Source organism: Rhamphochromis longiceps, linkage group LG14 (assembly GCF_057381845.1).
Source record: "Rhamphochromis longiceps isolate RC_006_pf linkage group LG14, R_longiceps_female_GT1.1, whole genome shotgun sequence".
Taxonomy (NCBI): domain Eukaryota; kingdom Metazoa; phylum Chordata; class Actinopteri; order Cichliformes; family Cichlidae; genus Rhamphochromis; species Rhamphochromis longiceps.
The window spans coordinates 40,965,943-40,993,080 of NC_140570.1; the positions used below are offsets into that span (position 1 = coordinate 40,965,943).

The 27,138-nt window shown below is 45.8% G+C and overlaps 1 protein-coding gene across 1 annotated transcript; it reads left to right on the top strand.

Annotated features, from left to right (window-relative positions):
- Positions 1 to 4,384: 4,384 nt before the first annotated feature.
- On the top strand, positions 4,385 to 23,727 carry ano7 (anoctamin 7). Its single transcript, XM_085380622.1, has 24 exons — positions 4,385 to 4,448; positions 5,186 to 5,290; positions 12,903 to 12,957; positions 13,037 to 13,164; positions 13,624 to 13,731; positions 13,806 to 13,942; positions 14,017 to 14,074; positions 14,800 to 14,910; positions 14,996 to 15,161; positions 15,235 to 15,325; positions 15,430 to 15,526; positions 15,876 to 16,019; positions 16,097 to 16,234; positions 17,417 to 17,515; positions 17,646 to 17,748; positions 18,223 to 18,334; positions 18,425 to 18,479; positions 19,402 to 19,499; positions 19,658 to 19,809; positions 19,899 to 20,104; positions 20,362 to 20,504; positions 21,744 to 21,834; positions 21,931 to 22,050; positions 22,124 to 23,727. Exons 2-24 carry the CDS (start codon positions 5,207 to 5,209, stop codon positions 22,274 to 22,276), a joined length of 2,649 nt encoding a protein of 882 aa, XP_085236748.1. The 5' UTR covers positions 4,385 to 4,448; positions 5,186 to 5,206; the 3' UTR covers positions 22,277 to 23,727.
- The last annotated feature ends 3,411 nt before the right edge of the window (positions 23,728 to 27,138 follow it).

A 27,138-nucleotide genomic window follows, 5' to 3' on the forward strand; every position in this document is an offset into this window, starting at 1 on the left:
GATGGGTAGCCGCAACATGGGGAACATTATTCTTATTATTAATGAACTTATTTATTTATTGAACTAGATTCTAATTATTGGGTGCTGGGAAAGTTTTGATGTTTTACAGGTCAAAACGATCGTGGCTCAAGAGTTGGCAGCTCGTCTTGTGATCGGAAGGTTGCCGGTTCGAGCCCCGGTTGGGACAGTCTCGGTCGTTGTGTCCTTGGGCAAGATGCTTCACCTACTGCCGATGGTGCGATATGGCAGCCTGGCTTCTGTCAGTCTGCCCCAGGGCAGCTGTGGCTACACCTGTAGCTGCCTCCACCAGTGTGGGAGTGAATGAATAGTGGAATTGTAAAGTGCTTTCAGGGTCTCAAAAAGCCATTATTAAAATGTTCATCCATTTATTTTACATTTTCAATACAGAAGAAAATATTTCTGCATGAAATGCTGTCAACACACTGTACAAGTCAAAGTTTAGTGAAGAAAGCGCCACCTCTTGGTGACACGCTGTAATTGCATTATTAGACACTCAGTGCCACTTTATTAGGTACAATTTGCCAGCACCCAGTTTGACCTTCTTTTCCTCCTGTTCATGGCACCAATTTAAGAAGTTCCTGCAAACACTTTAGTCGTGATGCCGTCACAGTTGCTGCACACATGTCGGCTGTATTCATGACTCTCCCATTCCAGCACATCCCAGAGGGGCTCTGCTGGATTGAAATCTGGTGACTATGGAGGTCACTGTAGTACAGAGAAGTCATGATCAGCCCTGCGACAAACTGGCGACCTGTCCAGGTTCAGCCTGCCTCTCACAGCTGGAATAGGCTTATAACCAGTAGGTGGGAAAATCCCAGCAGGTCAGCAGTTTCTGAAAGACTCCTTCAAGTTATTTAAATCACCGTTCTTCTCCATCCTGCTCAGTTTAAACTTCAGCAGGTCATCATCATGTCTGCTGCCACGATGCAGCCGAACAGGCACACCGCACGGATGGATGAGTTTTCCTTTCTGCTGGAAGGTGGAAATAAATAAATGTTGCGATCCTGCACACGCTCAGATCAGAAACAGAGGAAGACACCGGCTGTTGAGGCCTGGAGCTCCTGATCTACATGACTGTTGAAGTCGAACACTACAAAGATGGTGTCTGGTCTGAAACAGGCAGAATTCAGATACAACTCTGAGGGGCAGACGGATGATGGACACCAGGATCAGATACTCTGCTTTAAGTACGTGAACATGAATGAAGAGATGGTAAAAAAGCAGTGTTGCTGTTAAAGGAAAAAATAAGTGACAGGTGCAGGAAGCAGACATTGATTCAGGCCCCGCCTCCAACACTTCTGTGTTATTAACAGGTGTGATCACATCTGGAACTCGTACAAACTGGTTTTAATCTGGTTCTGGTTCCTGCTGGTCCACATCACTGTGCTGTTTGTCAAAGCTGGGACTTGGAGCTGCATTTCCTGATGTTTCTGTGGCTTTAAAGGCTTCAGTCAGCTGCTCCCTGATATCAGCAGGTGCTTCTCTACTGGAACTGAATCTATAAACACAACTTTACTCCTCACAGTACCCATATATGGAACAACAGGTATATGCGTTTGTGTAGGAAATCTGTGTACGTGGATGAATGGAGATCTAAAGGGATTTGGGCTGTAGCTCATTTTATGAGTGAGAATGAGGTCTTATTAAAACATGAGACGTTTTGTGAGAAATTTGATGTACTGCTAAGAGATATAAATCCCTGATGAAAGCCATCCCAGTCTCTTTGAGATCAATGATAAAATTTCTCCTGGACTGAGGCAGCTCTGCATAGCTGCCGTTGAATTTGGTGACAAACAAACAAAGTGATCAGGAATATTTTGATAAATGAAATTTGCCCTAATCCGGTTAAAAGAAATTATATAAAGAATTTGAGACCGTGGAGGTTAAGGCGATAAGAAAAAAGTATATCTCACTTCCTCTTTCCCCTAAAGTAAAAGAGGTTCACTTTAAAGTCATTACTGAGGTTTATCCAACCAATGAATTCTTAAGACGGAAACTTCACTTAGATGTGAACGCCTGCACATTTTGTGAAGATGATATTGAAGGTCTGGATCACTTCTCTACTGTGAATCAGTGCACTCCTGGACTGACATGTGGAGCTGGCTACAGCTCAGGAGAATCCAGTTACCACATTTGACGGTGACTTGCTGAGAATGCAGATTTTGACCTGTTGATTAGGACGTTTTGTTCATGGGAAAATTTTTATTCACAACTGCAGATACTTTGAAGCTAAACCATGTATAAACATGTTTAAACTCTGGGCTAAATCGCTGAATAACAAGACAGCTCATAAACGTGTTGTTTTATTTAACGAGTTTAATCTATGTTAAAAAAGAAACCTCCCTATTTTATAATCATGACTGCCCTTTTTCGTTCATGCTATTTTTTGCCTTTGGTTCAAATCCTTCAATGACTGGTCTTTGGCTTTGTGTTCATTGTGTTATTTTTTATTTTTTGGGTGTTTTTGTTTGTTTGTTTGTTTTCCTTTCTTGCTGTAACGCTCAACCGAGGATATTACATATTCACAAAGCCATCTTCCTCCCAAGAACAAACTGGGATTGTTAGTCAGAGTGTGAGGTCATCGTTGTGTGATTTAAAAATCACAGCTGAGAGGACTGTGGCTGTTTCCATGCTGAGCAGGACGGCGTGAGCGTTATCACGTTCACGCTGTCAGCTTCTTCTCATCAGCTGTGCTGCGTGTGGAAAGTGAGGATATCACTGTTCACGTGTTGACATTAAAGCTGACTTTCTCTCAAGCAAAAAAAGAAGGAAAAGTAAAATGTAATTAATGAGTTAAGGTTTTATTTAATAAAAACCGAGCTGAGGATGGACCCAGCCTCGCTGGCAGGAGTCACGTCTGAGTGTGGACGTGAAAACTGAGCTCAGCTTTCAAAACATGAGTTCACATTGGAGTCATTCAGTGAAATTATTACTTAAAAAACACATGTTGTATTTTATTTGATGATGTGAAAGATATATTTGTGACAACATGTAAATAGAAAGAAAGAAAGAGGTAAATATCCAAATCAGTGTGAGCTCGCTGTGATCAGCCTTTAAGAGACGGGAAGTTTAGAGCTTCTGGTCTCAGAGTCAAACAGCTGCAGATTCTTCCTCCTGTTTAATCAGCAGCACTCAGGCTGCTTCCTGACTCCCAGTGACACCGTCTGTTTGTGGGAGGCGCAAACACAGCAGGTGGAGACTGACCTGAGTGCAGTGCAGCGGTGTCACCAGCAGAGGGCAGTGAGCGCAGAGTCCCCTCAGTATCTGTCCCAAATAAATCTGACACAGGGGGATGAATCAAATCACCCCTGACACACACACACACACACACACACACACACGCAGACACCAGGGCTGGACTGGGACAAAAAACAGCCCGGGCATTTTGACTAGAGACCGACCCACCAGGCATTAGAGGAGAAAAGCCACAAAGCCTTTGAATGAAAATGCTGCTGTGACAGTGATGTACAGTCTTGTTGGTATATTTATCATTTCTATACATTTTACGTCAGATAAAAACTTTGGTTGTAAGATTCAGATAATTATTTAATAAAAAATAATTAATTAATTAATTAAACATTAACATTAATTAATAAAAGCTAGGTATTTTAAATGAGAATAAGAAAGAAAAGTATGTCTTTGTGCCCCCCTCTCCCTGTTAATGCCCTACCTGCCCCCTGGCAACACTTTGCTAGACCCGCCCCTGCACAGTTACCAGCTGTCAGCTGCTTAGAAAAGGATCCTGGGGTTATTTGTCTCCCAGAAACAGATCATAACTTCAACTCATTCATGTCACCTAAAAGGTAAACCTGTTTCTCCATCACCTGTTCAGCTCTGATGATTCAGTAAGGACATCTCCTGGTTTCATCTTCATGTTTCCCTCTCACCACATATCCAAACCGACATCATGACCAGCAGCTTTACAGCTGTGGCTCCAGCAAACATCAGCTGATACTAGAAATTAATATTAAATAAATTCTAACAACAGCTGATCAAGCTTAAACGTGCTGCTGTTGTTTAGCGCGACATCCGCTGGTTTCCTGTTTCTGGCGCAAAGTGGGCGATAAACAAACAAGAGAGCCGATCAGCTGATCATTGATCAGTTTCATGACTGAAGTAGCAACAGGAGAGGGAGGGGGGAGAATGAGAGGAGAAGCAGCACAGTGTCAGACCAGTGAGAGATCACAACGGGAGCTGTGCACGTGTTAATGTGCGCGCGGATGCAGAATATGGTGTGGCTTCTGTTGTTTCATGGCTGTTTTACGCTGCCAAGTTTGTTTTTGATGAAGAGGCGGAGGAGGGGCGTGGTTAACGGGATGGGCGGGGCCTCTCCTGAAGTCAGCTCGCCTCTACAAACAAGTTGATCAGCTGCTGAAGCTCCAGAGAGCCGCGAGCTCGCCTGAGGCCGTCACTGTCTGCGCGCACAGGTGAGTCGGACTGCACGAGACACCACACGTCATCCACCCAGATCCAATCGGTCTGATTGATCCCAGGTAAAATCAGGTCACAGAGAGAGGGAAGTCTGAATGCGTCAATACATAATCGATACTGTGATCAGTGACCTGTGATCGATACTCGGTGAGGGAGCTGTAACAGCTGTGAGCTCTGACAGCGTCACCCTGACGGACGGAAACGAGTTTTAATCAATGAACCGCGGAGCTGCACGCGCAGTTACACACACGGCTGGTAACCCGCCGTCAGCGCCGGTGAGGCCAGTGTTTCCATTGACATCGTCCAGTGGGATTAAAGTTATTCACGGTGACGCTGTGCAGAGTGCTGTGCTGTAAAAGTCACAAGTCCTTCACCTGCACAAACTTTCCATCATAACAGTGTTAAATGTATTTATTGTGTTATTCATGAGAGGAGCTGGGAGCAGACTGTCAGAACATTAGAAAACAATAGAAAACAAAGCTGCTTCATAGCTGCTCCGTGTTTAAGACCCTCACGATGTGATCGACCTGATAAACAGACGAGCTCATAAAAGAACGTCAGTCCTCTGCAGGATGTAGAGACTGAAGACCTGAACCACAACTGTCACTACGGTGTCATTGCAGTCGGTGACATCATGGCACAATGAAAATAACATTAAACGACAGGTGTGTGTGTGTGTGTGTGTGTGTGTGTGTGTGTGTGTGTGTGTGTGTGTGTGTGTGTGTGTGCGCAGGAGGAGGAAGGTTTTGGGAGGATGAGGCGGAGAGGGGATCAGAGAGAGGATGGCACAACACTAATCACCATGGAAACCAGCCCAGAGAACAACTATGGCACCATGGTAACAGGATGTGGTCAATCCGATTATTAAGTGATGACGTGACGAATCCTACTTCCGGGCCTAAAGTAGCCTGCGTTTAATATGGCTTTTGTGTTGTTAACATGTTTAATGTTTTGTATTTTCTTCTATTTAATCTCAAAAAGCTCCTAAAACAGTCAGTGATCACTGTTGACCTCCCTCGGCTTTTATTACCGCTAATCATTTATTTAAGCTCAGTTTTTAAAACCTTAGGATGTAACTACAGCCCAGCCCATGCAGCAGTATATGAATGACTAACCTCGTATTGTGGATGGATTATCTCAGTTGTTCTCCTGGCTGAAGTTTGGTCCTTTTACAGCATCCTGCCATGCGATTACATTTGTTCCTGACCACCGAGAACACTCACGTTAACTTTTATCGAGTGGAAAAAAAGTTAGCTTGTTTATATTATGCTAACATAGCTGTGTCGCTAGCGGTCACGTAGCACATCATTATATAGCAGCTAGCCCAACTTCAGTAACCCTACAAACGTCACTGCTGTTTAGTTTTCTGTCTTCATTTATGCTGGAAGTGATAACAGAGCTGTACGTTTGAATTTGTTTCCAAAACCCCGCAGTCAGGACATGCTATATTGTATTTAGATAGAAGCTAGCGAGCTAACTCCCCGCTAACTTCTAACTCCGTTAAATGTCATAAATTCCGTTTTCATGGATGCCTGGATGTTAAACTCAATTGTTACACCTGGTAGAGCAGAACGCTGATCATTTTATTAAAGATGAAAGACTTTAGACAGTTTTTCAACTCTCAGTAATGCCATAGTGATCGTTTGATATATGGACCTGCAGCGGAGTTTAGGCCCAGACACGGCTAGTGACGTCAGACTGAACAATCGGATTACTCTCTGATTGGATTGAAAAGTAAAATCCCTGTAGCTAAAAGATGCAAGTTGAAGTTTCACCCAAACGTGCAGGAAGTCGTCTGATTTCACTGTCGACTCTCAGAGCTGATGGCGGTAAAATGCGATTGTCCTCTCGTATGGTCAGCCTGGCTGCAGCATCACTGGTTACACCAGCAGGAGGCGACACACTTCGTTAGGGTTGTACTGGTCTCTGGTTTGGGCTCGTATTCTTGTAAAACATGGAGGCCATCAACGATCATCCAGGATGGTCTCATCAGTTTATCACAAACCGTTAGCCACGCCTCACTCCTCACAGCTGGTTTCAAAACTTGCAGATGGCAACACTGAGCATGCTCAGTTCACCTAAATCAGTGACATTACAGTATCTATGGCCACCTTTTATACTGTCCAGGGCTCATGCTGGACTGTATTCACAGTTCTCACTGCAAAAAAGGTGTTTAAAGCACAAACTTCAATACAACTGGATGGTAACTTTAGACTCCGCCCCCTTGTGATAGCTACTGCACGCAGCTCTAAACTGTGCTGGGCCTCAAACTAACAGAAGCTCACAGTTAGTGTGAAGACGGTTCCGCATGTCTGAGTGAAAGCAGGTGAAACCCGGAAGCTTCACCACAGCTTCGCTCTCTCTGCTGCTTTTTAATTAAACTGGGCTGCGGCAGGAAACAGGAAGTGCATGATGAGGAGAGACTGAGCGGCTCCACTCGGTTCAGCACTGAGTGATCAAACGGTTGATGTTTGTTCCGCTCTTGCTCTTGTGTGTCCGTCGTCGTCCTCATTAGCGACAATGGGGACGTGAAACAGCAGGAAGAGTGGCCCAAAGTGTTTAGGAGCCAATAAAAAACACGAAGCTTCCCGCTTCTGGACCAGTAGCAGCCCAGAGCCACGCAAACACGCCAGCGTAGCCTTTGGGAAGTGGCTACAGGTTTCACGAACTTCTCGAGAATCCTCGGAGCTGTTCATAGAAAGAAATTAGCTCAGTGACCATGAAACGTTTACCTCCATATCTCATTGTTACACGTATCATTAAACAAGATGAATACCGCAGTTACATAGAAATCATAGACACACATTAGCCTCCCCGCTACGTTTGACAGCCATGTGCTGACAGCTGAGGTGTTTGTCTTCACATCTGGGCTGCTGCTGTGAGTGTCGAGCTGTGATCAGCATTTTTGTTTTGGCTCTTGGGACTTTATAATACAGCCCACGGCTAAGAGTGCTGCTATTTTAGGATTAAGTGGGTTTTCCAGGTGCGTTACCTGATATCATGATTGAATTAGCATTACTTGCTGGTGGGTACATTAGAATAAGGAGGTAATAGTTCATGATTTTACCAGGAGGAAGGAATAATTCTGTAATTAACTTTAAGTACTGAGTACTTTCTGGGTATTTTAGCAGAAAAGCAAACAAAATGTTGTCATCTTACATTGTAAATACACTGTACTTTCAGGGGTGTGGGCCATGTTATGTAGTATTTTATTACACATATAACATGAAAATATGTGAAAAGAGCTGTTGTCCTTTTCCTCGTGAGGAGATAAAACAAAGAGCAACAAACGCAGGATCATGTGATCTTTACAAACACTTCAACCAGAATTTTCAGAAGTACAGAAAACATCAATCAATATATGTATCAATATATGTATATATTCATGTATGTGCAAATCAACAGGCTATTAGCCATGGGTGTTTTTATTTTATACGAGATGAAGAACATTGATTCTGTCAGTTTTTTCTCCTTCATGATGATTCAGTTTTCTGTTGGTTTGAAAGTTCTGTTTTGGATTCATCAGGAAAAGATTTCAGTCCACGCTGCTGCTCGTGCCATCCATCATACATCCATCCTATATATCCATCCATCATCCATCCATCCATCATCCATCCATCCTATATATCCATCCATCATCCATCCATCCATCATCCATCCATCCTATATATCCATCCATCATCCATCCATCCATCATCCATCCATCCTATATATCCATCCATCCATCCATCCATCCATCCATCCATCCATCCATCCATCATACATCCATCCTATATATCCATCCATCCATCATCCATCCATCCATCATCCATCCATCCATCCATCATCCATCCATCCTATATATCCATCCATCCATCCATCCATCCATCCTATATATCCATCCATCCATCATCCATCCATCCATCCATCATCCATCCATCCTATATATCCATCCATCCATCCATCCATCATACATCCATCCTATATATCCATCCATCCATCATCTATCCATCCATCATCCATCCATCCTATATATCCATCCATCCATCCATCCTATATATCCATCCATCCATCCATCCATCCATCATCCATCCATCCTATATATCCATCCATCCATCCATCATCCATCCATCCATCCATCCATCCATCCATCCATCCATCTTATATATCCATCCATCCATCCATCATACATCCATCCTATATATCCATCCATCCATCATCCATCCATCCTATATATCCATCCATCCATCCATCCATCCATCCATCATACATCCATCCTATATATCCATCCATCATCCATCCATCCATCCTATATATCCATCCATCCATCCATCCTATATATCCATCCATCCATCATCCATCCATCCTATATATCCATCCATCATCCATCCATCCTATATATCCATCCATCCTATATATCCATCTATCCATCCATCCATCCATCCTATATATCCATCCATCCATCCACCCATCCTATATATCCATCCATCCATCCATCCTATATATCCATCCATCCTATATATCCATCCATCCATCCATCCATCCATCCATCCATCCATCCTATATATCCATCCATCATACATCCATCCTATATATGCATCCATCCATCATCTATCCAATATATGCATCCATCCATCCATCCAATATATGCATCCATCCATCCATCCTATATATCCATCCATCCATCCATCCTATATATGCATCCATCCATCATCTATCCAATATATGCATCCATCCATCCATCCATCCATCCATCCATCCATCCATCCTATATATGCATCCATCCATCCATCCATCCATCCATCCATCCATCCTATATATCCATCCACCCATCCATCCATCATCCATCCAATATATGCATCCATCCATCATCTATCCAATATATGCATCCATCCATCCATCATCCATCCACTCATCCATCCATCCATCCTATATATCCATCCATCCATCCTATATATGCATCCATCCATCCATCCATCCAATATATGCATCCATCCATCCATCCATCCTATATATCCATCCATCATCCATCCATCCATCCATCCATCCTATATATCCATCCATCCATCCATCCATCATACATCCATCCTATATATCCATCCATCCATCATACATCCATCCTATATATCCATCCATCCATCATACATCCATCCTATATATCCATCCATCCATCATCCATCCATCCTATATATCCATCCATCCATCCATCCATCATACATCCATCCATCCATCCATCCATCCATCCATCCATCATACATCCATCCTATATATCCATCCATCCATCATCCATCCATCCATCCTATATATCCATCCATCCATCCATCCATCCATCCATCCTATATATCCATCCATCCATCATCCATCCATCCTATATATCCATCCATCATCCATCCATCCTATATATCTATCCATCCATCCTATATATCCATCCATCCATCCTCCATCCATCCATCCATCCATCCTATATATCCATCCATCCATCCATCCATCCATCCATCCATCCATCCTATATATCCATCCATCCTATATATCCATCCATCCATCCATCCATCCTATATATCCATCCATCATACATCCATCCTATATATGCATCCATCCATCATCTATCCAATATATGCATCCATCCATCCATCCAATATATGCATCCATCCTATATATCCATCCATCCATCCTATATATGCATCCATCCATCCATCCATCCATCCATCCATCCTATATATGCATCCATCCATCCATCCATCCATCCTATATATCCATCCACCCATCCATCCATCATCCATCCAATATATGCATCCATCCATCCATCCATCATCCATCCAATATATGCATCCATCCATCATCTATCCAATATATGCATCCATCCATCCATCATCCATCCACTCATCCATCCACCCATCCTATATATCCATCCATCCATCCTATATATCCATCCATCCATCCATCCAATATATGCATCCATCCATCCATCCATCCATCCATCCATCAATCAATAACACATTAGCCGTGTTAGCCCTGCTGCTTGTGCCCTGCTCTTTATTTACTCTTGTGAGCAGGAGAGTGAGAACAGTCCTTATCACATTTTATTATTTAACTTGGACAGCAGAGCAGCCGTGGTGCATAATAAAAATGTAAAAAGGCTAGATTAAACCACTACAGTAGTAAATTAATTTAGAGTATAATTATTTTCTTGTATTTTCACCTCCTTATTCTGAGGTGTTTCTACTGGTACATGTTTGTAGGTAAATGCCATTTGATTTGATTTGACTGTAAAGCAGGTAAAACGTGATTCCAGTGGAATTCCACGTGTGGTCGTGGGCCGTCTGAGTGCTGTGGCATTTTTCCACAGTTATGCAAACAGTGGGTTTGTGGTGACAAGTTTACACACGTGAGTCGGCTAATGTAATCAGAATCAGAATCAGAATCAGAATACTTTATTGATCCCTGGGGGAAATTATTTTTTGTTACAGTGCTCCATTTTAAACCAACATTAAGACAAGACAGACAATACGCTAACTAAGAATAGTACAATATATACATATATATACATACATACATACATAAGTCACTTATAAATAAATAGTTGGAAAAGAAACATGTGTAGCTGTAGCAGCAAACAGTGTGTTAAGTGGATGCGTTGTACAGGGAGATGGCCACAGGCAGGAATGATTTCCTGTGTCGTTCAGTGGTGCATCATGGGTAATCTCAGTCTCTCACTGAACGAGCTCCTGTCACTGACCAACATGTCATGGAGTGGGTGGGAGGTGTTATCCAACATTGTCTTTATCTTGGACAGCATCCGCCTCTCCGACACCACCTTGAGGGAGTCCAGCTCCATCCCCACAACATTGCTGGCCTTACGGATCAGTTTATTAAGTCTGTTGGCATCTGCGACCCTCAGCCTGCTCCCCCAGCATGCAACAGCATAGAGGATCGCACTGGCCACCACAGACTCATAGAAAATCCTCAGCATTTTCTGGCAGATGTTGAAGGACCTCAGTCGCCTCAAAAAATAGAGACGACTCTGGCCCTTCCTGTAAAGTGCTGTGGTGTTTTTAGCCCAGTCCAGTTTATTGTCAATGTGTACTCCAAGGTATTTATAGTCCTCCACAATGTCAACACTGACCCCCTGGATTGAAACAGGGGTCAAGTGTTTCCTGGTCTTCCTGAAGTCCACGATCAGTTCCTTGGTCTTTGCCACGTTGAGCTGCAGATGATTCTGCTCACACCACGTGACAAAGGAGTCGACCACAGCCCGGTACTCTGTCTCATCATCCCTGCTGATGCATCCAACCACCGCAGAGTCATCAGAAAACTTCTGAAGATGGCAGGTCTCTGTGCAGTGGCTGAAGTCTGTGGTGTAGAGGGTGAAGAGGAAGGGGGAGAGGACAGTCCCCTGTGGTGCCCCTGTGTTGCTAATCACCTTGTCAGACACACACTGTGGGAGACGTACATATTGTGGTCTTCCTGTCAGGTAATCAACAATCCAGGACACCAGAGAAGCATCCACCTGCATCGCTGCTAACTTATCACCCAGGAGGGTCGGCCTGATGGTGTTGAAAGCACTGGAAAAGTCAAAAAACATGACCCTCACAGTGCTCGCCGGCTGGTCCAGATGGGTGTAGACACGATTGAGCAGGTAGATGATGGCGTCCTCTGTTCCGAGACGAGGCTGATAAGCGAACTGAAGGGGATCCAGATGTGGACTTACTATGGGTCGCAGCTGGTCCAGGATGAGCCTTTCCAGGGTCTTCATGATGTGGGAGGTCAGTGCCACGGGCCTGTAATCCTGGGGGCCACTGGGACGAGGCGTCTTTGGTACAGGGACGAGGCATGATGTCTTCCACATCACCGGGACCCTCTGCAGACTCAGACTCAGCATAAACAGTTTATGAAAGACTCCACACAGCTGGGGGGCACAGGTCTTGAGGACAAGGGGACTCACTCCGTCTGGTCCAGCAGACTTGCCTGAGTGAAGTCTCCTCATTTGCATCTCAACCTGGTATTGAGTGAAGGTGATGGGTGGGGGAGGGGTGTCAGGAATCTCAGCACACAAGTGAGCACACAAGTAAACTCCGTATGAATAATTCATAAAGTCGGCACGTCGTCTCTGTCCCACAGAAATGAATGGATCGGATGCCTCATAGATAAAATGGTCTTTGATTGATTGGATTGTACAAACAGTGTATCCTCTCCTTCCTTGCCTGCAGAGACAAACATGGCAGAGCATTGTTCCAAAACAGCGTTCTCTCCTTCAGAACCCTTCTAAAGGTGCTTGTCTCCACTCCAGGGCCTGCCAGGCTCCATGAATAACTCTGATCATCAGCAGGATTCAGTCCTTTAAGCCTTCACTGGAAGTCTCACAGTTTCCTTAGAATTACAAACTCTTAGTTTCAGGAAGCTTTTTGAAAACAGACCCTGCTCTTTGATTGTTTTCCTCTAAATTCAGTCTGACAGGTTTTATTATTTCCCAGAATGCAGTTCAGCCTGAGGATGGGAATGTTTTCAGTGATGGATCGACTCGAGTCGGTGAGTAGAAAACAAAATCATACCGTTCCAAACGCAGCGTGTTTAGCAGACGAATTAAACCTGTGATCCTCTCGGACAGACTTTGTGCTGGTGTGGGAGGAGCCAAGGAGCATGCAGGAGGAGAGCATGGGTGTTAGCCCCGCCCACCGCCGGTGGAGGGAGGAGTTTCTGAAAAGACTGAGACACTCTGGACTTCTGCAGGAACAGGTAAGCTAAACAAACACAGGTGAGTCTGCAGGTAAGGCAAACATGGAGGAAGTGAAACTAAACTGTCACATGACCCACATGCCACCTTCACTTTGGATATCAGGAAATAAACAACAGACATTATATAGACAATAACAGACATAATTGTATCATTGGCTTACTGATGATGTGCTTCTATGTGTTTCTGTTTGATGGATGGAAGCTAACCAGCAGCTAAATGCACCTTTCAATCAATCAATCAATACTTTATTTATATTATAGCTCATTGAAAAGACCAGAGGTGCTCCAAAGTGTTTCTCAATAGTAAAATATGAAATCAAATTTATTACATATGGGTACAGATGCATAGAGTACAAATACATTTCCAGAAAATAAACAAAGCACTAATTAACCCGTGAGTACTAGTTATGATGTTGAAAGGAGGTGAAGGACGCTGAGCTCTTTTCTTCTTCTCTGCAGAAGGAGGTCCTCCAGACAAAGAAGAGGATCTGTTTTGTCCTCCTCAGCGCTCCGTGGAGCGTGCTCTGTTACTACGCTGAGGAGATCAGCCTCAGAGTCCCACTGCAGGTAAAGCCCACGTCCTCTGCCGCCGTCCTCACGCTCAGCAGCCATCTCACGGCATGTCCTCTGTCCTCCTGCAGGTGGTCACCGCCCCCATCGTTAACTGGTCCGAACAGATCCTGTCCAAGCTGTCTCTTCCCAACCTTATGTCCCAGGACGTCCCCAACCCCCCGCCCGACTACTACACCTGCCAGTTCAGGACCAACAAGCTGGAGAGGTACAAACACTCAGGACCTGAGTCCCGTGTCACCCTCATCCTCCTCCTTCACTCTCCCTGTTTCCTGCCTGCAGGTTTTTGGGCAGCGACAACAAAGACACGTTCTTCAAGACGACCCAGAGACACCAGGTGGTGAGTGAAGAAAACAAAACGGTCTCGAGGAACTCGTGGCCGTGCCGTGCACTTCACTGTGGTGCATGTAGAAATGAAAACTGAATGTTTATGGTGTATTTTAGGATAGTTTGACTATTTCAGAGGACAAATCCAGAACAGAGAAACAGACAAATAAATGTTAATATTTCAAAAAATCTTTAAACAAAAATACACAAACCAACATCTAAGAGTTTTTAACCCAAAGAACCTGAAAGTGTGAATTTAAGATTTCTTGTGCTGCTTCATTAATGACACAAAACCCGAGCAGACGGGACCTGTGTGTTTGGTCGTGTTGGGAAAGTTTCCAGTGCAGCTTCAACAAACTGAGCTGAGAGCGAGCTGCTCTGATTGGCTCAAAGGCAGAAATACCAGCGAAGCAGATCCAGGATGTATCGGTCAACAGACGGATGCTGGCAGCGGCAACGCCTCCTCCTCAAACAAACTCGACAAACACACACACACAAATGTCCGTGTGTGTAGCACTTTATTTTATGAGTCTGTACTTCCTTAACAATCCACTGAAGTTTCCTGAAAACAACACAAACATGTTTCTGTGGTTCTGAGTGGAGATGGCTGTGGTGTTCTGCAGTGTCCTGGAGGCTCTGTTTCTATTAATGCTAAAAGTTTCACGGAAACAAAGTTTCAGCCCTAGACATGGTTATGCTAGCTTAGCTGAGTCCCTTGAAACCCTCGTGTCCCTCTAGCTGTACGAGATCTTAGCCAGGACTCCATACGGTTCGGTGAAGAACGGGGAGGTGGGCGTCGACCGTCTGCTGAACGAGCAGGTCTTCACCGCCGCCTACCCGCTGCACGAGGTGAGATGTGCACCACGAGCCTGGTCTGAAGCTGCTGTGATTCCCAGACTGAAGCCCAGGCTGATGTTTGATACCATGTTTGCAGGGAGATTATCAGCTGCCGACCCCCCCGGTCAGTCCCCAGAGTTTAAGCCTGAGGCAGATCCTGTATGCTTACTGGGCCCAGTGGTCCTGCTGGAGACGCTACCAACCTCTGGACCACATCAGGGAGTACTTTGGGGAGAAGATCGCACTTTATTTTGCCTGGTTAGGTAAATATGAGGAAAATACCTCCGATGTTATGCCGTTATTTGGTGACAAGCGTCTCACCGTGTCTGCATGCAGGCTTCTACACCGGCTGGCTGCTGCCGGCGTCTGTCGTCGGGACGGTGATCTTCCTGATCGGGTTTTGGCTCGTGGCCACCGACGTTCCAGCGTGAGTACAAACTCATCGTCAGCGTTCATTTTAAAGCAGTTTGTGAGGACATGCTCACTCGTCATGGTTGATGCACCTGTGGTGATCTGTGTTTGAATTTGTAGGAACGAGTTGTGTGGTAGCGGAAACAGCTTCATCATGTGTCCGCTCTGTAATATCTGCTCCTACTGGAACTACTCCAGCATCTGCGTCACCTACAAGGTACCTGCCACCACCACACCTCTCACATTTATTTAAATGTTTCCGTTCTCTGGGAAAACACAGGGCGAGGCAAAGCAGCCATGTTCCTTATTCCAGCATATATTCATGCATCACTCATCTCGCTGATCTCTGTGAGATGGATCGTGGACGTTTCTTCAGAGGTTTCTGTTTCCTGATACGTCGCCTGGCAGATTAATAGTTGGGCAGTTTAAAAGTGGACAGCAGTAGACAACTCTGTCCTCTGACCTCATCAGGTCCTCTGAGCTAAATGTTTGGAAACCAGCACAGGCTGATGTTACTGAGCCATCTGTGTATCCACCACTCTGAAAGGCTGCTTGTGTCTCTGCAGGCAGGTCTGCTGTTTGATAACGGAGGAACCGTTTTCCTCAGTGTCTTCATGTCTCTGTGGGCCATCACCTTCCTCGAGTACTGGAAGAGAACATGTTCATCTTTGTCTCACCGCTGGGACTGCTCCGAATTCCAGGACATCGAGGTGCGAAGCCGTCGCTAAGTTAACCAGGGGATTGTTTCGGGAGGTTTGTGAATTTGTGAATTTCACATCTTTGGCAGGAGCGACCTCGTCCAGAGTTCACCGCCATGGCACCGATGACCATGAGGAACCCGGTGACCGGAGCGGAGGAGCCGTATTTTCCTGAAAATAAGCGGTTCAACAGAACTCTGACTGGCTGCATGGTCATCATCATCATGGTGAGTCTCCTGAAGTCCTCGTTGCCAACACAGTCTAACACGCACGTCCACCCGATCTACGGTCACGGCTTCCACAGGTGTAAGATGATTATTGCGTGATGCCAGCAGAGGGTAGCGTCGTTTCCCACAGTGGCCCCTCCCCCATCCTGCTCTGGAGCTGGCATTCACTCCCGCCTCCAACATGTGAAGCAGTTCTTGTTTGGGGGTCAGCGCTGACATCACTGTGATGGAAAGGAGCTGCAGGTTGGAACCATCAGGGACTGTGGGTGATGCTAATTCAGATTCTGTCCAGCCTGTTATAATGTGGTCTCCATCTATGACCACAACTCCAAAGAAGTTGGGACACTGAGTCAAACACAAATAAAAATATCATGCAGTGATTCGCAAATCTCACAAAGTCTCGTTTTATTGCCAGTAGCACATGTAGTGCTTAAACTGAAACACATCCTGTTGGATGTGATGGAGAACAGAGCACCTTGAAGCCACATGTGACCAAGATGGACAAACGGCGCCGTCTCCTCTGGGCCAAAACAGATCTGAGGTCAGACACATTCAAACATGGACGCCGAAGCCTTGGGCTGAAGAGGAGAGCTAGCGTTCAGCTGGGGGGGGGCGTCAGTGTCCATGGAACTGACAGCTGGCACATCTGGAAAGGCTCCATCAGTGCTGAAAGGTGTAAAGTGGTGTTAGAGCAACATCTGCTCCATGCAGATGTTTCTCAGGAAGGTCTTTGTGTTTGAGCCGGACGACGCTGAACAGCAGACTGCTTCTATAACAGCCTTACGGCTTCAAAAAATCACTTCCCGATGTTTTTATTCACATTTACAGCCTCAGTGGTGACAAAGATGTTAACACCCACCATCAGCTGTACGTTAGACGAGCAGCAGGTCTCCTACGAGCTTTCTGGCCTCACGTTTCTTCTGTTAGCACATTTATGTTTGGGTTTGCTGCAGAGGAGAAAATTAGCCAACCTGAAGCAGCTGCTGTTGCCTGTGTGCATGTTAGCAGGTTCATTAAGTTCATGATGTCATGCTTGACAGATCCATATCTGGCCAATGAGATTTCTCTCCCATATGCTAACCAGTCAGTGTGCATCTACATTTATGAATCTGTCTGTGTCTCTACCTTAAATGAAATCAGGTGTCAGTGGATAAAAGGTCTGAAATGACTTCTTCCGCGCAGGTCGCTGTGGTGTTGATTTTTCTCACGGCCATCATTTTGTATCGCACCATCCTCAGCATCATCATCTACAAGTCAGAGTACAGCTTCTTCAGCTTCTCTGTGAGTAAGAGGCAGCTCGCCTGCCTTCACCTGGGTCCACAAAGCTTAACCGAGGACTGCAATATCACTGACGCCATCACACCTGTCTGTGTGTGTGTGTGTGTGTGTGTGTGTGTGTGTGTGTGTGTAGGCTGGGAGAATAGCCAGTTTCTCAGGGTCAGTGTTGAATCTGCTGGTCATCCTTCTGCTGTCCAGGATTTACACCGCCCTGGCCCACATCCTCACCCGCTGGGGTGAGTCTCCCTCCACGTCTCAGCCTCGTTTAAAGAAACTTTACACATTTTCATAAACTGTAGAATTCTGTGAAGATGTCTGATTTTTCTGAGACCAGTTTATGAATATTTTAGGAAATCTACTTTTAGTTGATAACAAATAACAGCTGCTAACGAGCTTTTACTAAGTAATCTTGGTTTTTCATTTTCACCACTGTTCAGGTAAAAATAGACAAATTTAATTTGGCGCCATGATCTTCATTTCATCTGAAGGTGTGTGTGTGTGTACTTGTTTAGACATCTTTGTGGGGACCAACAGTCACTTATGGGGTTTGAAGCATTTTTGACTCAAAATGTGGTTTTAGTGTCAGGGTCAGGTTATGGTTAGGATTAGGCATGGTTAGGGTAAGCAGCTGGGATAAGCATTATGTCAATGAGATGTCCTCACTAAGATATGAAAACGAGAATACGTGTGTGTCTGTATGTTGCTGTCAGAGATGCATCGCACTCAGACGAAATACGAAGACATGTTCATCCTGAAAGTTTTCGTCTTCCAGTTTGTTAACTTCTACTCGTCTCCGGTCTACATCGCCTTCTTCAAAGGCAGGTGAGAGCCAGCGCAGAGCAGGCTGATCATTGAACTGATGGACTCGCCTCGGCTGGTTTGTAAAACCTGCTGATTGGTTGTTTGTTTCAGGTTCATTGGCTACCCTGGAAATTACAACACTTTGTTTGGAGTCCGCAACGAAGACGTGAGTTGATGATTGTGGTCATGTGATGATGATGTGACGATTACAGAGAAGTTGTCATGCGCCGCGACGCGCGTGCACAAAAGGGTCCAGACGCAGACTCAAGCACAAGCAGAAAATGACACTTTATTATAGCAACAAAAACCAGAACCAGAGGAGCAAAACGAGGAACTAAAAAACCCGGGGAAACAGTGACGCGAGGAACCGTGGGAGGCTGCAACAGAAAGGGGAGAAGATTACCAGGGAGCCGGGAAGCGGGGCAAACGCATCAAGACTGAGTTAGACTAGTTGGCTTACAATTAGAGCGGGACCGTGGGAGCTCGGGAGGGACGTCCGTGAGAAGGGAATCCGTGGAGGTAGTGGATGGGCCAGATGACGCACCGGGTGATCCAACTGGGCAGGAGGACGGGCAGGAGGACAGGCAGGTGGCAGACGTTGAACGCCGGATCGAAACCTAGACACAAGTAGGCAGATTTAACGCAGCTCCAACGAGATATTAATGCAACGCTTTCGCGGGAGTCTAGTTGCCACAGAGAGGTGATTAACGGGCTGACGTGGAGCCTCCGTCAGTGCCGGGCTAAGTAGCTCTTCGGGTAATCACCCCGATGGAGAGCAGGTGTGCCGGTGATGGCCCAGCCCGGGGGTGTGGCTACCCGAGCATCACACATTCCACACGCAGGACCACGGACCGTGACAGTAGCATCAGATCTCTGCATGGAGACCTTAGGTCAGACACAGTTTTTCAATGATGCTGTGAGTGCTCACAGACCATTTCAAACAACTGCTTTCCAAAGTGGGACATAAAGCACCCAGAGCAGCATGTGTGAAGTTATAGTAGGGTACCTGCTGATCCATCAGCTGAGCTGCTCGCAGCTGCATGAATAGATGAACCACTAAACTCCGCCTCTCTGGCTGTGTGTTACAGTGTGGAGCAGGTGGATGTCTCATTGATCTGGCTCAGGAGCTGCTGGTCATCATGGTGGGAAAACAGCTGATCAACAACATCCAGGAGTTCATTTCCCCGTAAACAGACACACACAGATACACAACAAAGTGCACGAGAACAGACTGCATCCTGGTGCCAGTGTCTCTCACAACAGTGATGCATAACGCACAGTTATGTGGATTTGTGTCACCGAGCGCAGTCTCGCTTTGCAATGATGTGGGCTCGTTACTTGCAGGAAGGTGAAGTCATGGTGGCAGAAGAGGAAGCTGAATCCTCAGCTGAAGGAGGCGGGACAGGAGGCCCAGAGGCAGGAGGAGGCTTCTCCCTGGGAGGCAGACTACCAGCTGCTGGTCTGTGAGGGACTCTTCAGCGAATACCTGGAGATGGGTGAGTCCCAGGTTTATCCTCACATCCTGGGAGACGTAGAGTTTCATACGAGTCTGGTCTTCACTGTAAATCCTCCTCATCCTTCACAGTGATTCAGTTTGGGTTCATCACCATCTTCGTGGCGGCGTGCCCCCTCGCTCCTCTCTTCGCCCTCATTAATAACTGGGTGGAGGTCCGTCTGGATGCTCAGAAGTTTGTGACTGAATACCGTCGCCCGGTGGTAGAGCGAGCTCAGGACATCGGCATCTGGTTTCCCATCCTGCAGTTCATCGCACACATGGCCGTCCTGAGCAACGTAAGACTGTTTTGGTGTTTTACGTATGGACGAACAGGTAACGCTTGTGGTGTCCTCGGATCAAAAATGGTCCCTAGGTGAATGGCAAACAAGCATATGCGAATTCCAACCCCGCCGATGTCACTCTCACCTGTTTGGCTGTAAAAGCCCAATTTGTATTTCCAAATTTAGCTCAAAACATACGTTTTGTTCGCACCACAACCATAAATCATGAGCCTATAAATGAGCCGCCAACGAATCTGGACTTGTATTTTCAGGCGTTCCTCATAGCGTTTACGTCATCCTTTGTGCCTCGACTGTACTACCGCTACACCAGAGACAGCACACTCAGTGGCTTCATCAACTTCACTCTGGCTACATCACCGCTCAGCTACCAGCAACAGCACAACACATCCTGCAGGTAAGCATCTGCACCACAACACCATCACCGAGAACCGCATGGGCCGGCTGAGCCCGGTCGGGCAGTTATGGACTTCATTTGAGCACCAAAACAGTCTCAGTCATATGATCATACAAGACCAGGCATCTCAGCAGCTTTGAGGTTGGGCTCAAAAGTGAAATGTCAAGTTTTCAAAGAAAGAACTTTGATTAGAAACTAAATCTAAAGCACGATAGCAAAGTGTCCCGACTGTTTTAACTCCACGTCAGTAGCCACATCTTTGTGTGCCTCACACTTGTGAGCTCATCACTGCCAGGTCAACACTTCATCTTAATACATCCTCTGTGGTCATTAGCCACGTTATAGACTCTTCATATGGCACATAATGGAACAGGAATATCATTTATATGTAGATGCACATCTCCCCTGACCAAGTAATGTTTGGGCTCAAACTGGGCTCTGTCTAACATTACGTTCAGCTAATGTGGGACTGGAAGTAGATTACATTAGACTTACTGGTCCCACATGATCACAACACAGTGGTTGTCATGATCAGAGTTCGTGGAGGTCACGATGGACCTGCCCAAGCTTAAAATGGGTGGACGCCTTTTTTCTAGATGTGTTTTCAATGAGATCCAAAGACAATTCAGTTTTATTTACACAGCGCCAAATCACAACAACAGTCGCCTCAAGGTGCTTTATACTGTAAGGCAGACCCTACAATGATACATACAGAGAAAAACTCCACAATATGACCCCCTATGAGCAGCACTTTGGCAACAGTGGGAAGGAAAAACTCCCTTTTAACAGGAAGAAACCTCCAGCAGAACCAGGCTCAGGGAGGGCGGTGAGATGAGGAAGACAGGACAAAGACATGCTGAGGAAGAGAGACGGCAGACAACTTTTTACGTTTTTATTTGACAACCTAATCTTGACGTCACCTTTCATTTAACATTTGGTCGGTAGGAACAAAATCCTGAGGACAAATTTACTGCTGCCGTTAATGCTGTAGAGGAACCAGAGAGCGTCTGAATGTTTACTGCAGCTCATTTTAGTTATTCTGCAAATTTAAAATGCTGGTGGCGTCATAATATAGTGGTTTACAGCTCTGCGGTTAAGTCCCAGCAGGAGACACAGAGCCTTTGTGTCTGAAATGTATCGGGAGTGAAACTGTGCCACGTGAAATCGTCGAAGCTACCTGCTGTGAACGAGTAGCACAGTACCTACTGCAGGCGATCGACGCGTCGTTATCGTCCACAGGTATTGGGCTTTCAGGGATGAAAATGGTGAATACCTGCCAGAGTACTTCCACCTCCTCGCTATACGGCTCGGTTTCGTCATCATCTTTGAGGTCAGTGTCTCTCAGACTTCACTGAACCCCGAGCGGTCTGTGAACTGCTGATCGGCAGTCCGCACATTGAAGACTTGTCCCATTTTTCTTCCTCAGCATGTAGTCTTCTTCATCGGCCGCTTAATAGATTTGATGGTTCCTGATGTGTCCGAAGAGGTGGAGATGAAGATAAAGAGGGAGCACTACATGGCTAAAGAGGCTCTGGCTGAGAACCAGGTATCAAAGTTAACAGAGTGTCACATGACGGTTTGTCTCGCAGTTTGTTTACTATCGTGTTCTATGCCTGCAGTCTCTGGGGAAGACCATGATTCCTGGGAATGGGGAAGCCCTGCCCAGTGAACTGCGACAGCGTAGATCCAGAATCTCTCCACAGGAGAGCGACCCACCGTCACCGAACCTGGAGGAGATCGCAGAGGAGACTGAAGCAATATTCAGCTCCTAGGACGAAGCTCAGGTGGACTTGGGCTACAACACCCAACGCTCGTTTTTAACCACTGGCTGCTTATCACTGTGCCTGTCATCAAATAACTCTTTAACTGTAACTTACTATTTTCAAAACTTGCCATGTTTGTTGTAATTGAAGTTTCTGAGTTAAATGCTAAATGTTGCTCAGCAGCACCTGATGGGAGGCAGTTAGCGACAGCGCTGTAACATGAGCTGGGCTTTTTCATGTAATGAACATTTGGATATCTGTTACACATAAACTTATACATATCCAATAGGGGTGCAGCGATACTCGTATGGATATTGAACCGTTCGATACAGTGCTTTCGGTTCGGTACGCATATGTATCGAACAATACAACATTTTAAATTTATTTTATCAACTTTCCTTCTGACGATGCTGTCTGTGTTGAGCGCTCAGTGGATCTGCGCTCGACAGTGCAGCCTAGGCGGAGTAGTCGAACGCAGATTCACTGAGCGCAGGGCAAGCTAGCGAGACAGAAGTTAAGCTCTCCTTGCAACATGGCAAATTGAACCTCCCCCACCCTCATTCAGATCTGGCGTTTGGAACTATTTTGGTTTTCATGTGACGTATGACCCTGAAGGTAAGCGCGTCATGGACTAAAGTAAAACAGTATGTTGGATGTGCCATGCAATGCTCAATTACATGGTGGGAGCTAGTGTGTTAGCGCAGTTAGCTCGTTAACGTGTTGACACCGTCCAGCCCCACGCACGGGGCGAACCGCGGTAGCTGGTTAACGGAGATTTGCCGTGTTGTGGCTTTAACGTCATTTCAGATTAACGCTGACAGCACTAGTGGAACACAACGAATATGACTGCACATTTACACCGACATCATCCTCGTGCAAAGACAAGTGGAAGCAGACAAAAACAAGCAAGCATGCTACAAACTTTACCCGAGTCATTTAGACAGCCGTTAGCACAGGATTCTCCTTATGGGGACCTGATATGTTTAATATGCTGCTGAGAATATAGTCCAGAAGAAGCGTATAGTAGAGCTTTTATTTTGAAAGAGCCATTTCTCTGTAATAAACTCTCTTTTCCAAAGATGAGGGATTCCTCCATCAGATAGATTTATTTTTTTTATTACTTTGTTGTTTCAGCAACATTAAATTTAAAAACTGTACTTTTGAGTTAAAATATATATTTAAAATTTTAATAAATGACAAATTAAAAAGGCATGAACATTTTTTGTATCGAAAAAATATCGAACCGTGAATTTTGTGTATCGTTGCACCCCTACTATCCAAACACTTTACGGATGATTACAGAATCATCAATGCTGGCATGAATTTCACTGTGGATGAGGTAGCTTCTCTCACACTGTAGCTGAATGTGCTGTTTATGTGTATTTGAATGCTTAGTCAGATATCTTTTGTAGTTTAGCTTCTACTGATGAAAAGTTTTAGTTTATTTTCTAATAAAAATTCATGGCCAAGAAGATTTACATTATTTTTGGTATTTTCCATTTTTTTCACAGTTTGTTGTTTGTTGTTCTGTCTGTGTAAGCTCAGCATGAGGACCACTGATGAAAGTGGTGATTAGATGTTCAACCATATCCTCCTGCAGAAGAACAGGCCCAACAGCAGCTACCTCCATCAGCAGGACATCGCCCCACAAAAAATATTTGAGGAACATTTTTCAGATACTCGTGTGATCAAACCTTTTGCACGATTGGATCTGCTTCCAATATTCCAGATCTGACTGAGCACGAAGAGGCCCGAACGACCCATCATTTACGACGTGTTTCCCAGACATGGTTTAAGCCCGTTCCTAAAGTAACAGATAAGTTCAATCTCCACTGAAAACAATCTTAGTCTGAAAAAAGGCTCAACCGAAGCCCAGAGAACTGAGCCATAATTTTCAGCATTATACTGCAATAAACGTGTCACGGCTGGGGCAGCAGTCGCGTGGCGGAATGAGTGAGACCCAGGATGCAGCACTTACTGAGATGCAAGGGTGGTTTATTATACATCAAATTCAAATTCAAATTTTATTTGTCACGTACACAGTCATACACAGTACGATATGTAGTGAAATGCTTGGACAACTGCTCGTGACCTAAAGAGAACAAAAAAGGAAAAGGCTATGAATAAGATAGGAAATAAATATGAAAAATTAAAAAGGGTAAATTTAACTAGGAAGGAATAAAATATAAATTAAGGTTAAAAATGAAATAACTGTACAACACAAATTAGAATGAAGGGTAAATTTAACTGGGAGAATAAGATAAAATATATAAATTAAAGTTGAAAATAAAATAACTGTACAACAAAATACACAATATAGAACTATATAAGAATGTATGAAGAAATCTAAATATAAATAAATATATACACAATAACAGCAGCTGTACAAGTATTAACTGGAAATGAAGAATATAGTGACCAGTGTTGTGCAAAACCAAAGTCCAGAAAGTCCAGTGTGTGTGTAAGAACCATATGTGTGGGTCAGTACTGTGTGGTGGTGTGATTGAGAGACCGTATCGCCTGCGGGAAGAAGCTCCTCCTCAGTCTCTCTGTGTTGGTCTTCAGGGAGCGGAATCGCTTTCCTGACCTCAGCAGAGAGAACAGTCTGTTGTTGGGATGGCTGAAGTTCTTCACCATCTTCCTGGCCTTGGTCCAGCACCGCCTGCTGTAGATTGAGTGCAGGTCAGGGAGCTCGGAGCGGATGGTGCGCTCAGCTGACCGCACAACCCTCTGTAGAGCTCGTCTGTCCTGCATGGTGCTGTTCCCGAACCAGGTTAAGATGTTTCCCGTCAGGATGCTCTCTATGGTGCACGAGTAAAAGTTCCTGAGCACCTTGGAGGGCAGTTGGAAGTCTCTCAAGCGTCTGAGGTGGTAGAGACGCTGTCGGGCCTTTTTCACCACGGTGTTGATGTGACAGGACCATGACAGGTCCTGCGTGATGTGAACTCCGAGGTATTTGAAGCTGTCCACTCTCTCCACTGGGCACTCGTTGATGACGGGGGTCTGGTAGTTCCTCTCCTGCTTAGTGCTGAAGTCCACTATCAGCTCCTTTGTCTTACTGACGTTTAGAAGGAGGTTGTTCCTCTGGCACCAGTTCTCCAGATTCCTAATCTCCTTCAGGTAGGCCGTCTCGTTGTTATCAGAGATCAGGCCCACCATGACGGTGTCGTCAGCAAACTTGATGATGGTGGTGGAGCTGGTAGTGGCCACACAGTCATATGTGTACAAAGAGTACAGCAGGGGGCTCAGAACACACCCCTGGGGGGCTCCAGTGCTGAGAGTGGTGGAGGCTGAGACATGTCCGCCCATCCTTACTGCCTGTGGTCTGCCAGTTAGGAAGTTGGAGATCCACAGACACATAGATGAGCTGAGTCCCAGATGCTCCAGCTTGGTGGTGAGTGTGGAGGGAATTATGGTGTTAAATGCAGAGCTGTAGTCTATGAAGAGCATTTTAACATAATTCCCCCTTCTAGTGTCCAAGTGAGTGAGTGATGTGTGGAGGAGATGAGAGATGGCATCGTCTGTGGAACGATTTGGACGGTAAGCGAACTGTAGTGGGTCCAGTGTGTCTGGTAGTGAAGAAATGATGAAGTCTCTGACCAGGCGTTCAAAGCACTTCATCACTACTGAGGTGAGGGCTACAGGGCGATAGTCATCGAGAGAAGCAGGGTGGGGTTTCTTCGGGACAGGAACAATGATGGACTCCTTGAAGCATGTGGGGATCACCGACTGAGATAAAGAGATGTTGAATATCTCAGTGAACACAGGAGCTAGCTGGTATGCGCAGTCTCTTAGGATACGACCTGGGATGCCGTCTGGTCCTGCTGCTTTCCTGGTGTTCACTCTCTTGAAGGCTCTCCTTACTTCATGCTCGGAGATGACGAGCACGTTTCCGGTGCTGGCAGTATCTTCCTGTCTGCAGCCGTTAGCGCCGCTAACACTAGCATTGTTGGAGTCCTTAGCTGCAGCCTCGAAGCGAGCATAGAAAGTGTTCAGCTCGTCTGCCAGAGTCACGGCCGCGTTCGTCATACCGGTTGTTGGTGCTTTATAGTCCGTTATTGTCCTTAGTCCCCGCCACAGGCTCCTAGAGTCACTCTGTTGGAGTTGTGACTCTAGTTTCCTCCCGTAGCGCTGCTTCGCCTCTTTCACCGCCCTCCGCACGTTATATGACGCGGCTTTGTACGGGTCCATGTCCCCCGTCATGAGTCCTGTGTTGTAGGCAGCGGTGCGGGATCTCAGAGCGTCGCGGATGGTTTTATCCACCCACGGCTTCTGGTTGGGAAACGTTGTGATAGTCTTTGTCTCCACGGTATCATCCGCTAGTTTCCCGATGAATCCCACAACCGCTTCCGTAAACACGTTGACGTCATCGTCGGAGCTGTTTCTGAACATGCCCCAGTCTGCGTCATCGAGTGCGTCCTGTAACGCGGCCACTGATTGATCCGTCCAGCGCGCGACCTTCCTCTGAACCAGAACTTCCTGTTTCAGCCTTTGTTTGTATTTTGGCATGAGGAAGATGGCGGCGTGATCAGATTTGCCAAACGGGGGGCGGGATTGTGCCTTGTAGCCGTCCTTGACCGTAGTGTAGCAGTGGTCCAGTGTCCTTTCACCTCTGCTGGGGCAGGTGATGTGTTGATAAAAGTTCGGCGCTGCGCGTTTGAGGTTGGCGCTATTAAAGTCCCCCGTCACAATAAGCGCAGCGTCCCGGTGTTGTGTCTGGTGCTGTGTGAGTGCCGCATGCAGCTCGCATAAGGCGGTGACCGTGTCCGCTTGTGGTGGAATATAAACGGCACTTACAATGACCGATGTAAATTCCCGAGGTAGATAAAAAGGACGACACATGATGGACAGTAGTTCCAGATTTGGTGTGC

Excerpts from the sequence above, each read along its gene's own strand:
- ano7 (XM_085380622.1), top strand. The coding sequence starts at position 5,207 with ATGAGGCGGAGAGGGGATCAGAGAGAGGATGGCACAACACTAATCACC. Across the intron at positions 12,958-13,036 it reads TGATGGATCGACTCGAGTCG|ACTTTGTGCTGGTGTGGGAG; the intron begins GTGAGTAGAAAA and ends CCTCTCGGACAG. Across the intron at positions 14,075-14,799 it reads CGACCCAGAGACACCAGGTG|CTGTACGAGATCTTAGCCAG; the intron begins GTGAGTGAAGAA and ends GTGTCCCTCTAG.